Consider the following 13,777-nt stretch of genomic DNA (forward strand, 5'->3'; position numbering starts at 1 on the left):
GGCTGGTCTTGAACTCTTGACCTCAAGTGGTCTGCCCACTTTGGCCTCCCAAAGTGCTGGGATTACAGGCATGAGCCACAGCGCCCAGCCATTTTTACAATTTTTACATACTGAAATATAACAATCTTTTCCTCTATGGCGTCTGTCTTTTGTGTCATGTTTAGAAAGGTCCTCTCTAACCCAAGAGGTAAAAAACATTCTCCAAATCTTCATGTTTTTTTGGTTTTGTTTTCCTTACATATCTTCGAAAGTAAGGTACTTTTGTGAATGGTGTCACATAAGAATCTGAATTTTTAATGTTAAAGTTATTGATGGATTAAAAAATGCACATAACAGTCCTAAATTCATAAGGTAACTAGTTATGAATAGACAACAAAAACAATCTGAAATGTCACATTTTCATGCACTACGTATACATACACATACACAGGGTATCTTTTTGGACTCTACTTAGTTTCTAGTGATTTAATCTGTTTGTCTATTCTTAAGCTAGTACAACATAATTCATTTTAATATATGTTTGGATAAAATTCACGTCAGAAGGTAAGCTTCATGAGGGCAACCTACCTATTCCTTAGAGATGATTAAATGAGTTAATACATGAAAGCAATTGGAACAATTCCTGGCACATAAGAGTTCTCCAAATGGTTATTATTAAAGCCCAGCTCTACCATCATACTACATTTAAGACCATCTTTGGTGGCTGCTTTCTTATATCTTTGGTTTACAACTATATTCCCAGTGGCTAGATTAGTACCTGGCACGTAGAAGGATTTACTAAATACATGTTGAAAGAATGAGCAAATGCACAAACCTCAGGCATTCTGAGCCTCAATTTCTTGACTTTCTGTTTTTCTCGTTACAATACAGAAAGCTCAGATTTATGGTTGGAAACCTCTCTAAAGTAAAACAGGCTCAAAACAGTTTGTGCCCTCCTGGCTACCATAATAAACCATCACTAAATCATTATTGTCATCGACAAACATGTGTAGAACAGTATGGTAGATGTAGGGGACACAAAGACTCCACACAAGACATACTCTCTGCTATTGTTCTGGTTGGGAAAGAAAAGTATGTGTATGTACATATCTACACACACACACATATTAAAAAATATACTTAAGAATATCAGATATATGTTAAATGCTAAATAGATGACACAGATAAGAATACAGGCCATAAAGTCAGATGACTGGGCTTCTCTGAACCACTTTTCTTGCTGTAAACAAAATAGCAATTCCTACCTCCTAGAATGATTCTATTTAGAAGAGAAGGCAGCCACCAAGATGGTCTTAAAATGTAACATTAAGTGTAGAGCTGGACCTTAAATAATAACCATTTGGAGACCTCTTATTATGCTCCAGGAATTGCTCTAATTGCTTTCATGTATTAACTCATTTAATCATTCCAACAACTCTAAGGAACGGGTACTATTATTTTTCCCCCAATTTGAACAATGAGCATACTTAAACTCTGGAGAATGTAATTAGCTGGCACAAAGTCACACTGTTAAGTATAAAGCAGGGGTTCAAACTGGAGCCACCATCTGGCTTAAAGCATTTAACTACGATATGAAATAGCTTCGGCACACCTTCAAAGGGTAGGATTTACACAGACAGGTTGAAGGAGACATAGTCACCTACCCAAAAATCAATTGACAAATGTGACTAAGGCAGAAGGTGAGGGAGTGCAGTTGGACTGCATAATTCCCCTGAAAAACCACCTGTTATGGAAACCATCCGTAAACTTTCTCTTGAGTGTTTCTCCTATAATTCAACACCTCTCCCATCTTTACATTAAATTCATGAAATCTGACACAAAAAGACAATTATTTATCTATTTTAATGCTACTACCCTGTTGCCAGGCCACTGGGGCCGGCCCAGCCTCTTGATTCTTCTGGAATCACTTCTCCCTCGCGGCGCCTGTTACTGCCTCCACGGATCACTGTGAGGAAAATAAATGACAAGGATTTTCAGTGCGATCCTGTTGCGGCTGATCCTAAATGTCTGCAGTTCCTATCTCCGAATCCTCTTTTTCCTCCCCACTACACATCCCCTTCTCCAGTCCTAAGACCACAAGAAACTTCCTCTGATACAAAAAGGTCAGAAAACGATTACTGAGGTAACAGCGTCGCTTCAAGTCCAAGGACCGAGATTCTGGGGCCGCGGGGCCCCTTTACTCCAGATTCTAGACCCGGACTTCGCGCTACCAGGCCTTGGACAACACACTAGGCCCTGTGCCCGGACACTGCACCTCCCCAGGCCTCAGTTTCCACACCAGATCTCTACAGAGTGGGCGTGAGGGCAGGCCGATTCTCCCGTTAAGAGCTCTTACACGCCGGCTGACTTCGTCCAGAAGCCTGGGGTCCTGGCCTCCCGGTAGGCACCCTGGGGCCCTCTCCCTCCCAGCCACCACCTCAGATAAGTTACTTCATCCTCGCTTCGCGTTCTTGCACAAAAGAACCCGGCTCCCACGCCACACCACAGCGCCGCGGCCTTCCCGGGACAGCCTGCGTCGCGACCCGGGAAGGGGCCTGGAGGCGGGACCAGGAGCCTCGGAGTCAAGGGGCGGAGCGCCCTTTGCCAATAAGCCAATCAGAACGTGAGATGCTCCCGGTGGGGCGGTGCGCGTCGGGCGCGGGGTGGAGTCTGTGGTGACTCGGCTGGCGGGATCAAGTGCAGCTGCTTCAGGCTGAGGTGGCAGATAGTGAGCACCGGCGGCGGAGTTAAAGTCAGAGCAGGAGAGTAATGATGAACAGCGCAGCGGGATTCTCGCATCTAGACCGTCGCGAGCGGGTTCTCAAGTTAGGGGAGAGTTTCGAGAAGCAGCCGCGCTGCGCCTTCCACACTGTGCGCTGTGAGTGAGGACCGCCCGGGGATAGAGGGGGAGCCTCCCGGGATGGGGGTGAAGAGGCACAAACCCCTCTGGGTTTTGTTCCCACAGTCCGCCTTACACTGTTGGAGACTACGGGGCGGGGAGTGGGGGAGGCAGCGCGATCCTCTACCCTGCTCGGAGTCTTAGGGGGTCGGTGGAAGGAATCGGAGTAGAGCAAATGTGGGTAAACCCTGGACAGAGAGCGTTGAGACCAACAGACAGGAAGGGAAAGTGTGAAAAAAGTCTGTAGAGGTGACTGTGGAGACAGACGTGACAGGTGGATGATGCAAGGGTGGACACGAAGATAATAAGGTGACAAATGGGAAAGGACTAAGGACCGAATGCCGGGGAAGTTGAATGTCTTGAGGCTGGTGGGGCAATATCCTCTCTTTTCTTCACTTTTTCTCACCTCTGGCAGATGAGGGTTCTTATTTGGTGTGTTCTTTGCAAAGGGAGAAATTCTCAACCATCCCAGTGATCTATATATCTCTTTGGACCCCAGATTTCACTCAGTTATCAAATACTGATTATCAAAGTATTCAAGGGTGTGTTATTAATTTCTTTATTTGGAAGATGCTTACCTCCCTATGATTTCTATCCTTTGGTTATCTTTATGTCCTCTGGAACTAGTTCTAATAAATTATTCTTTTTTATGTTGTTGGAGCAGAAAAAGGAGCTCTTTTGCTTTAACAGTTGGATGATATAGATTCCAGGAAGGAAAATATAGCATACAAGTTTTTATGTGTAAGACATTCGTTTTTTGCATAACAGCTGTCATAGAATTGTAGAGCGGGAAGGAAACTTCGAGATCACTGAATCATAACCTCTCATTTTTCTGTGGTAAAATTGTAAGTATTTTTTCACTTCCTTTCCTCAGCCTTGCCCTTCCTTAATATTTCATCATTCCGCCTTTCTCAGTCATTCTGCCCTCGAGTTGTTTAGAGACCTTTATGGTTTTTACTCTGAAATGTTCCACGGTTCAATCAAAACAACTAATTAAAACATACATTCTCCCAAAAGTTTATTTAAGTTGTAGACAATTTAGTTACAGTTACTCAGAGTAAAGGTATGAAGAACCACTGGTTTTAACCCTGCAAGAATATATTTACTAAAAGGGTTTTTTAAAGCAAAATTAACATCTAATTGGTCGACTAAATGGGTGAGATATTTGTGAACAGAAAATCTTCAACAATGTCCCTTGTTTATTCTTCTTTATCATATACTTTCTCATCCAGAGCTCCCCACAATGAGATAGTTAGTGCTGTGCTGGCTCTGCAGTTTCTCTCTCTCTTCAGTCCAATTTTCCAGAAGTGTGATATGCGTCTTTATCTGGTTTCTCCATGCCTTTTTCTCAAATAGTGTCTACTCTCTCCTTTTCCCTTCCTTCTCCAGTACGCAATAGTCTTAATATTAATTTTTCAAGTTACAAGGGCTTAAGATTATAAAAATTTGCTTAAGAATATATTTCTACATGATTTGGGTATATATTCTCTTATGTAAGTCACAAACCCCAATTTAAATGTATAAAAAATTACCTTTGAAAATAATCTTGCAGGTCCTTCAAAGCCTTTCATTTATAAAGGTTCTGAAAATGCCAGTATCTTGAAAGTCAGAGGATCAGATGATCCAGCTACAAGAATGAAAATAAACAAAAACAAGCAAAACAACAATAATAATGACAATAATAAATAAACAAATAAATGTAGATGTTTGAATACACACTTAGTTCTGTGGAAAACAGAACTATTAGAAAGGTTTTCAGTCCTTCTTTTTTTGTTGTTGTTGTTGTTGTTGAAGCAGGTGTAGTAATGGCACAGATATATTTTAGATTTATTTAAATAAAACTGCTCATTATTCTTGAGGACAGGTTCATTTCCAATGTAATCCTCACTCTTAAGAACTCAGAGTGAGGGATGAAAACTGTAGAATAGTATGAAGATGATGTTCATACAGATAAGGTGGACCTAATTTATAACCAGCCCTCAAGCCAATGTCATTGGAGAGAAAGTAATATTCTGCCTTAATTTACAGGAGCAATTCTGCCTGTCTGATATAAGACTTGAGGCAAACCTGGATGTGAATCCTGGCCTCCACCACCTGACTTTGGGAACATTCTCTAAGCTCTCAACCTCAGTTTTCTTATGCCTAAATGATAATAGTAATATTTTCATTTCACAGTTTTTGTAAGGATTAAATAAGGTAGCATAAACAACCTGGCACAATATTTGCCACAGGGTAGAGAATAAATAGTAGTCACCATTAATGTTGAAGAGTTATATTCACATGTGTACGAGGGGTGCTAATGAATGTAATTTAGTCAGACTTTGAAACAGCATTTATCTGGGTTCAGCAATAAAAACTATCAAAAAGATAGTTTGCCATGTGGTAGGAAGGGCATGGGATGTTCTAACAATGATAAGCTGAATCCTTAGCAACAGATGTTTACTGGGTAGAAGAGTTTCAACAACAGGACCTACTAGAATCAATTTTGAATTGGGAGTAGTACTAGTTTTACTATTTATATCCAGATAAGGGAATGAATTGTGAAATCCTAAGTTTGTAAATGACACCACTATTTTGTGTCCTTACATGATGAGCTAATGAGCAGTGTGGGTTTGGAGCTGGTTGAATTCATTCAAATCCCAGATAATAAACTGATGATAATAATTGTGGATTCTTATGAAAATATTGACATTATGTGATGCTACAGTCAAAATAATCAGAAAAGCAATAAACAATGGCAGAAAAAATATTAAATACAAAGTAAAAAATGGTTTTCTACTCTTCATGCAATATAATAAGTAATTCCATTGCAAACCTGAAAAAAATTGCATAGATGAAAGAAATCCAGAGAGAATAAATAAATGGCAAAGTTGGTGGTAGGGTTTCCAAACCAAGAAGAACTGAAAAATGAACTATTTAGTCTGAAATCATAGCAACTTAGAAGAGAATACATTTGACATTTAGAAGCATACAGAAAGCATGAACATGAGATTATTCAACAAATTCTTTAATTCTAGAACTAAACCACTTGAAACTCAGAAGTTATATAGTTTTAAAAAAGTGTGTGAAGACAAAAGACAACACTGCTTGATATAACGAGTAATAAAGAGTAAAGAGTAGAATTTATTAATCCTAACAGTTGAATAATTATAAATGTGAAGAGATTCAAAATAGTTTTGGTAGATTTATTTATTATGAATTCATGTTTATCATTAAGTAAAGCTAAAGATATTTTGCATACATTTGTCTCTTGCAGATAATCTCATATACTATAGGCATTTATGTAGCCTTCAGGGACCTGTGAACCCCTTGGGATTATACAGTATTTGATAATGTACGTTCATATATGTATTTTTCTGTGGAGAGGATCAATGATTGGTCTATAATTTTCATCAGGTTTTCATAGGGATTTATGACTGTCTTTCATCTCCTAATACTGCTCCCCATACACACACATACAAGTTAAGATCTGTGGATGTAAGACAAATAGGCTATATAATATGAGATAAAGTATGTGGCTTGAGTCCCTGACTTCATCATTTATTGACTTCATTACTTTAGAGGAGTTCCCCATTAGTAAAAGGTGGGCAAAATGTTCAACCCAAAATTTTGTTGTGAAGATTAAAATTGATCGTATATTGTAACGAAAAAAATCACTTCATAAACACTAAAACAGAGGTTATAGACTAATAGCATATAAGCTGAACTTGACTTTAGAAATGCTTTATTTGGTCCACACCATTGTTGTTTTATCTTGAGTTAGTTGCAAATACTTAACATTCAGGACCTTTTATATAAAAATTTTTTATATAAAAATCTAGATTTTCAGCTTATCTTTAAAAATGATAAACTGACAGCATTGAGCCCATATCTTCTCTTGGCAGCAGTTGGGTGAAGCAGTGTTGTGAGATTGGGCTTATTCATCCTCGATGTCACTATAATTCCCACTGGTCATCTTGACTGTCTGGGTTACCTTGCTGGCCTGTCTAAAGCATCATTTAGCTGTAGTTAGATGACAACCATACCTTCCAGTATTTTTCCCTTTGTGTCACGTGAGAAACATATTAGAAGTCAGAGAGCCATAGTTTTATTCTGGGATGTCATTTCTAAGGTTTTAAATATTTATCATAGAAAAATCTTTATTGCCAAATGGATGCTGTCTATGAGAACAGAAGTATACTAGTGAAAAGTACAAAAGGAAAATGGCAGTCTACCCTAAAGAGATTGAGAGTTTTGAAATATAGATGAATCTGACCCACAGAAAATAATTAGAAAACAAGCATTTTACACATAATTTAACACCTTATATATACTTAAAATAAGTTTAGAAGTGATTCAGAGAAGAGTGAACAATATGAACCTGAATGAACTACAAGATTTCTTGTATATCCATTACATTAAAGGCACTGTGCTAGAGCCACTATCTGGAGAAATTAAAGTATGAGTACTGTGCTTTAAAAAATTACAATCTAATAGGACATGTCCACGAAAAAGTAAATAATAGGCCAGGCACCGTGCCTCACGCCTGTAATCCCAGCACTTTGGGAGGCTGAGGAGGGTGGATCATGAAGTCTAGAATTAAAGACCAGCCTGGTCAAGATGGTGAAACCCTGTCTCTACTGAAAATACAAACATTAGCCAGGCGTGGTGGTGGGCGCCTGTAATCCAGCTTCTTGGAAGGCTGAGACGGAGAATTGCTTGAACCCAGGAGGCAGAGGTTGCAGTGAGCGGAGATCACGCCACTGCATTCCAGCCTGGGTGACAGAGCGAGACTCCCTCAGGAAAAGAAAAAAAAATGACCGGCGCGGTGGCTCACACCTGTAATCCTAGCACTTTGGGAGGCCAAAGCGGGTGGATCACGAGGTCAGGAGTTCCAGACCAGCCTGACCAACATGGAGAAATCCTGTTTCTACTAAAAATATAAAAATTAACGGCCTGTGGTGGCACGTGCCTGTAGTCCCAGCTACTCAGGAGGCTGAGGCAGGAGAGTCGCTTGAACCAGGGAGGCGGAGATAGTAGTGAGCCGAGATGGCGCTACTGCACTCCAGCCTGGTGACAGAGCGAGATGTCGTCTCAAAAAAAAAAAAAGGGCCGGGTGTGGTGGCTCACGACTGTAATCCCAGCAGTTTGGGAGACCGAGGTGGGCGGATCACGAGGTCAGGAGATCAAGACCATCCTGGCTAACATGGTGAAACCCCGTCTCTACTAAAAATACAAAAATATTAACTGGGAGTGGTAGCGGGCGCCTGTGGTCCCAGCTACTCGGGAGGCTGAGGCAGGAGAACGGCGTGAAGCTGGGAGCAGAGGTTGCAGTGAGCCGAGATCGCGCCACTGCACTCCAGCTTGGGGGACAGAGTGAGACTCCGTCTCAAAAAAAAAAAAAAAAAAAAAAAAAAAAGCGCGGGGGGGGGGAATAATATCAGGTAGGCAGTTTATATTAGATTTTAATTAATGGTTTAGTAAATGCTACGGGAATGGAGAAGAACTTGAGATTCTGGAGAGTACGGAAGGAACTGCACCCTGAAATGACTTCAGAGAAGGGGAGACTTTGAAATAGGATTCAAATTCTAAGAGCGCAAAAGGATAGAGAAAAGCAGAAGGGCAGACCATAAGGTATTCCAGTAGTTTAGCTGATTGAAAACTAGCTTGTCCACAGCAAGAATGGAAGGAGATGGCTTTGAAAAATATTAAAGAAGATGTAATAATTAGATGTAAATGATGAAGTACATAGAGGAATATTTAGAGTAATATTTAGATTGATGAGCAGAACTTTGAAGAATAGTTAAAATTAGAAAGTTGAGGACCGCCAGGCACGGTGGCTCCCGCCTATAATCCCAGCAGTTTGGGGGGCCAAGGCAGGCGGATCACCTGAGGTCAGGAGTTCAATTCCAGCCTGACCAATTTGGTGAAACCCCGTCTCTACTAAAAATATAAAAATTAGCCGGGGTGTGGTGGCGCGGGCTTGTAATCTCAGCTACTCAGGAGGCTGAGGCAGGAGAATCACTTGAACCCAGGAGGCGTACAGTGAGCCGAAATTGTGCCACTGCACCCCGCCTAGGCGACAGAGGGAGACCCTGTCTCAAAATAAAAAAAAAAGAGAAAGAAGAGAAGAGAAGAGAGAAGAGAAGAAAAGAGAGGAGAGAAGAGAAGAGAAGAGAAGAGAAGAGAAGAGAAGAGAAGAGAAGAGAAGAGAAAAGTTGAGGACCAGCCAGGTGCAGTGGCTCATGCCTGTAATCCCAGCACTTTGGGAGGCTGAAAAGGGTGGAACATTTGAGGCCAGGAATTCAAGACCAGCCTGACCAACATGGTGAAACCCCGTGTTTACTAAAAACATAAAAAATGAGGCCGGTCACGGTGACTCATGCCTGTAATCCCAGCACTTTGAGAGGTCGAGGCGGGCGGATCACGAGGTCAGGAGTTCCAGACCAGCCGGACCAACATGGTGAAACCATCTCTACTAAAAATACAAAAATTAGCCGGGTGTGGTGGCGCGCGCCCGTAATCCCAGCTACTCAGGAGGCTGAGGCAGAAGAATCGCTTGAACCCGGGAGGCGGAGGTTGCAGTGAGCTGAGATCGTACCACTGCACTCCAGTCTAGGAGACAGAGAGACTCCCTCTCAGAAAAAAAAAAAAAAAAAAAAAAAATTATCCAGGGGTGGTGGTGCGTGCCTGTAATCCCAGCTACTCAGGAAATGGAGGCAGGAGGACCGCTTGAATCTGGGAGACAGAGGTGCAGTGAGCCGAGATCTAGCCACTGCACTCCATCCAGCATGCAGGACAGAATGAGTCTCTGTCTCAAAAAAATAATAATAAATAAAGTTGAGGATCAACAAAGTCCACTAGTATGGGCACCCACATAGGCCATGATGATAACTTATTTATAAATAGTGAAAGCTTTTATGAGGCAGTTACTTCATTTCTACTGTATATATCCATATAAAATGACTTTGGTTATTATTTCAGATTCACAAATGGTATTTGCTAGCCCAAACTAAACTTTTTTTTCTCACTTTGCTGATATTTATATATCTTGGCCAGCCTTTCATCTTTTTATTCTATTTGGATTTTGTAGTTCTTTTTTCTAGCTTTAGAAAACAGTTGCATGATCTTGGGCAAGGAACTTAATTTTTTCCACCCTCACTTCCCTTATCTGTAAGATAGGGGTATTCACTACTTTTCAGGATTGGTGTGAAGTTTCAAAGTAAACATCATCAGGTAAACCTTTTAAAATTGATCAGCATGTAATAACTGTTATTATTGTTGTTTTTGTTCATATCTGTGTTCATTCTCTTAGATTTTCTGGCTTCTCTTCTACTTTATCCCTATGATACTTACTCAAGTTCAGTTCTAATTTTTTTCTCCTCAATAGCACTGTCCTTTCAACAACTGACATTATTTAACACTTATTTCCCTCAGTCCAAACCCTCTTTCAAGCATCTAAAACTTAACACTTCAATTATACCTTTCACTTTTCTCACCTTGCCACTACTAACAAACTCCTCAATTTATTTTCAGTCTGATCTTTATCCTTTGATTCTTCAGTTATACATTCTAGGGATACATTGAAAATCAAAACACTTTCACATTTTCATATTGCTTATGCTATTTTTATATCTGTATCTTAAAATCTAGGAATAAGCACCAAGAATTTAAGAGACAGTTATTGCATCTATTCAGTTTTGAATTAAAGCGCCATAAAGAATAAACTATGTTATAAAAATACTTTCTGTAAATTGTTTATATTCATTTGCATTTATGTTTGTTTAAGGAATAGGGGAACGAATTTCATTTCTTTCAGAGTTGTTATGAGAAGTAAATATGAAATGTTAAGCATGGTGCCTGGCATGTAGTAAGTGTTCCATAAATGTCAGCTATTTTAATTGTCATTGTGAAGCAGGGCCAGCCTTGTTTATTGACAGAGCAATAATTTGATGATTATTGGAAAATTCTCCTTTCCCAAGGTTTGCTAATTATAATTCCCTGCATTCCACTTATAAATATTCATTATTTTGGATTTAGACTTTTTGCCTTTGGGGCCTTTTTGTTAATGTAAGATGAATCTTTAGGAATAATGGGTAATAACTGGGAGGGGCCTCTGTGGAGCTGGTAATGTTCTATTTCGTGATTTGGTTGGTGGTTACATGTGTCACTTTGTAAAAGTCAAAGGTTAATTTTTGTTCTCTTTTGCATTATACTATATTTTAATAAGGAGTTCATATAGTATACCACAGGGAACTATATATCAGAATTATTAGTTGTTGATGTATATTGGTATGAGTTAGTTTTAAATGGCTTTCATTGCTTAGAGGTTTTTAAGCTTGTTTAACATGTGAAATATCTTAGTACCCTGAATTTCCTCCTACATGATAGATTTTAATGGCATCATTTGAACTATGATTTAACTCAAAATTAAATTTTATTTTAAGATCTTATAAAGTGACAGATTTGGTTAAATTAAACATCATTTAGTGGTGTACATATTCATGAAAAAACTGTTAAACTAGAAACATTACTTTTTCTTAAGTTTATTCATTAATATGTACTGTATTTTCTATGCATTCATTCATTTTGTTCTGCTAGAATGACAGACAAGTAGCAGTAGGCATCAAAGGTGCTTTAAAAAAATTTATGGGCCAACATTCATGAACTAAGTCAACAGCCATTAAAAATAACATAAAAAAGAAAAATTTATGGGAAAAAAGGACTGAAAATTGAAAACATTCTACCTATATCAGTTTTTTAGGAAGTTGTGAAAACACTGACATTATTTACTTTTTAGCAGTAGAACACATTAGTCAGGTTCATCTTGGTCTAAACGGGATTCTGTGGAAGCATGAGTGTGAGTAATTCTGTTTTAGAATATAGCTATTTCTTTTTCTCAGAATTATGCATACAGAAATAAATAAAATACAAAATACTTTTTTGTATTTTATTTGTTCGTTTGTAATATGAAGACTTTAAACCATTTTAATTACAAAGCTCTTAAAAATGATTTATCATTCTGAAACACGCTCATAATTTTTATATCCAAATATCATTACATTTTATAAAAATTGGTATTTGTATCTATTTTTAGATGACTTCAAACCTGCTTCTATTGACACTTCTTGTGAAGGATACCTTGAGGTCGGTGAAGGTGAACAGGTGACCATAACTCTGCCGAATATAGAAGTGAGTATTTCTATATATTTAAAGTGATCACTTTTGTGGGATGCTCAATAAATTTAAATGAAAACTATTGCAGAATTTGTGTAGTGATAATTGGTTAAAGTAATAAGCAGAGAAAAGCAAAAACCATATTGTAAACTACTTTAGGCAGAAACATCTTTAAATACTTTAGTCCATTTAATAGTTCCAAGAACTGTCATAGCAAATGATTTGAAAAAAAATTGGAGTCTAAACAAATATTTATTAAATTCCTACTATAAGCCAGATTTTAAACACTGACCTTAGGATAGTAACATATCCCTTGCCTTCTAGTCCTAATCTTTTATAGCAGACAGACACAGAAACATCTAGTGTTATAAGTTAGAGCATATACAAAATTCTATGTAACCACATAAGTAGAAGCAAATACTCTACCTGGTGGAATCTTAAAAAGCTTCATAAAGCAAGCAATATTTCAGCTGAGCCTTTAAAGGACAAGTAAGATTTTATTGGGTAGATGAGTAAAATAAGCAAACAGAACAGTATGTGAAAGGCTCTGATGCTGAAAGAACAAAGCGTTTGTGGAATAAGTGACTTTACATAGTAAATCATAGTATAATGAAAAATGACGGCCGGCCATGGTGGCTTATGCTTGTAATCCCAGCACTTTGGGAGGCTGAGGCGGGAAGATCACGAGGTCAACAGATCGAGACCATCCTGGCTAACATGGTGAAACCCCGTCTCCACTAAAAATACAAAAATTAACCGGGTGTGGTGGCACGCACCTGTAGTCTCAGCTACTTGGGAGCCTGAGGCAGGAGAATTGCTTGAATCTGGGAGGCAGAGGTTGCAGTGAGCCGAGATCATGACACTGCACTCCAGCCTGCCGATTGGCGAGAATCCGTCTCACAAAAAAAAAAAAAAGAAAAGAAAAGAAAAGAAAAAAGAAAAATGGGCCAGGAGCCGTGGCTCACGCCTGTAATCCCAGCACTTTGGGAGGCCGAGGTGGGTGGATCACCTGAGGTCAAGATCAACCTGGCCAACATGGTGAAGCCCGTCTCTACTAAAAATACAAAAATTAGCAGGGCGTGGTGGCTTACGCCTGTAGTCCTAGCTACTCGGAGGCTGAGGCAGAAGACTCGCTTAAACCTAGGAGGCAGAGGTTGCAGTGAGCCAAGATCATGCCACTGCACTTGAATCTGGGCTACAGAGGCCACTCCTTCTCAAAAAAAAAAAAAAAAAAAAAAAAAAAAAAACAGTCCGGGTGCAGTGACTCACGCCTGTACTCCCAGCACTTTGAGAGGCTGAGGCGGGTGGATCACGAGGCCAGGAGTTCGAGGCCAGCCTGGCCAACATGGTGATGCTTCGTGTCTACTAAAAATACAAAAATTAGCCAGTCGTGGTGGTGGGCGCCTGTAGTCCCAGCTATTTGGAAGGCTGAGGCAGGAGAATTGCTGGAACCCGGGAGGCAGAGGTTGTAGTGAGCCGAGATCACGCCACTGCACTCCAGCTTGGGCGACAAAGTGAGACTCCGTCTCAAAAAAAAAAAAAGAAAGAAAAAGAAAAAGAAAAATGATTGATAGCAACAGAGACTAGAAAAGTAGGTCAAGATGAAATTATGAAGGATATTTTATGTTGTAATGTAGAAATTGAACTTTAACCCATAGGTATTAGAAAACCATTCTAAGTTTTAATACACAGAGGTAACATGATTAGATTTGTTAGATTAGAAAATCTCTTTCTTTTTAAAAC

At 39.4% G+C, this 13,777-nt stretch overlaps 2 protein-coding genes across 4 annotated transcripts in view; one reads left to right on the forward strand and one right to left on the reverse strand.

Annotated features, from left to right (window-relative positions):
* Nucleotides 1-2,531, reverse strand: part of IQCB1 (IQ motif containing B1) — a 77,009-nt gene extending 74,478 nt beyond the window's left edge. Inside the window, exons 1-2 of one of the 3 annotated variants that reach the window (XM_010370522.2) lie at nucleotides 2,431-2,531; nucleotides 1,855-1,945 (exon numbers count right to left, since the gene is read on the reverse strand). The gene's annotated coding sequence lies outside the window, so the exon portion shown is untranslated. Of the gene's footprint in view, nucleotides 1-1,854; nucleotides 1,946-2,335; nucleotides 2,376-2,416 lie in introns of those variants that run through there. The other 2 variants (XM_030941789.1, XM_030941793.1) reach the window with 2 other exon arrangements.
* Nucleotides 2,532-2,644: 113 nt separating this feature from the next.
* EAF2 (ELL associated factor 2) overlaps nucleotides 2,645-13,777 on the forward strand; it is a 51,275-nt gene continuing 40,142 nt past the window's right edge. Inside the window, exons 1-2 of the mRNA XM_010370524.1 lie at nucleotides 2,645-2,857; nucleotides 11,955-12,049. Coding sequence (XP_010368826.1) covers nucleotides 2,749-2,857; nucleotides 11,955-12,049 — 204 coding nt within the window. The 5' untranslated portion in view covers nucleotides 2,645-2,748. The remainder of the gene's footprint in view (nucleotides 2,858-11,954; nucleotides 12,050-13,777) is intronic.

This window comes from Rhinopithecus roxellana, chromosome 1 (genome assembly GCF_007565055.1).
Source record: "Rhinopithecus roxellana isolate Shanxi Qingling chromosome 1, ASM756505v1, whole genome shotgun sequence".
Lineage (NCBI taxonomy): Eukaryota > Metazoa > Chordata > Mammalia > Primates > Cercopithecidae > Rhinopithecus > Rhinopithecus roxellana.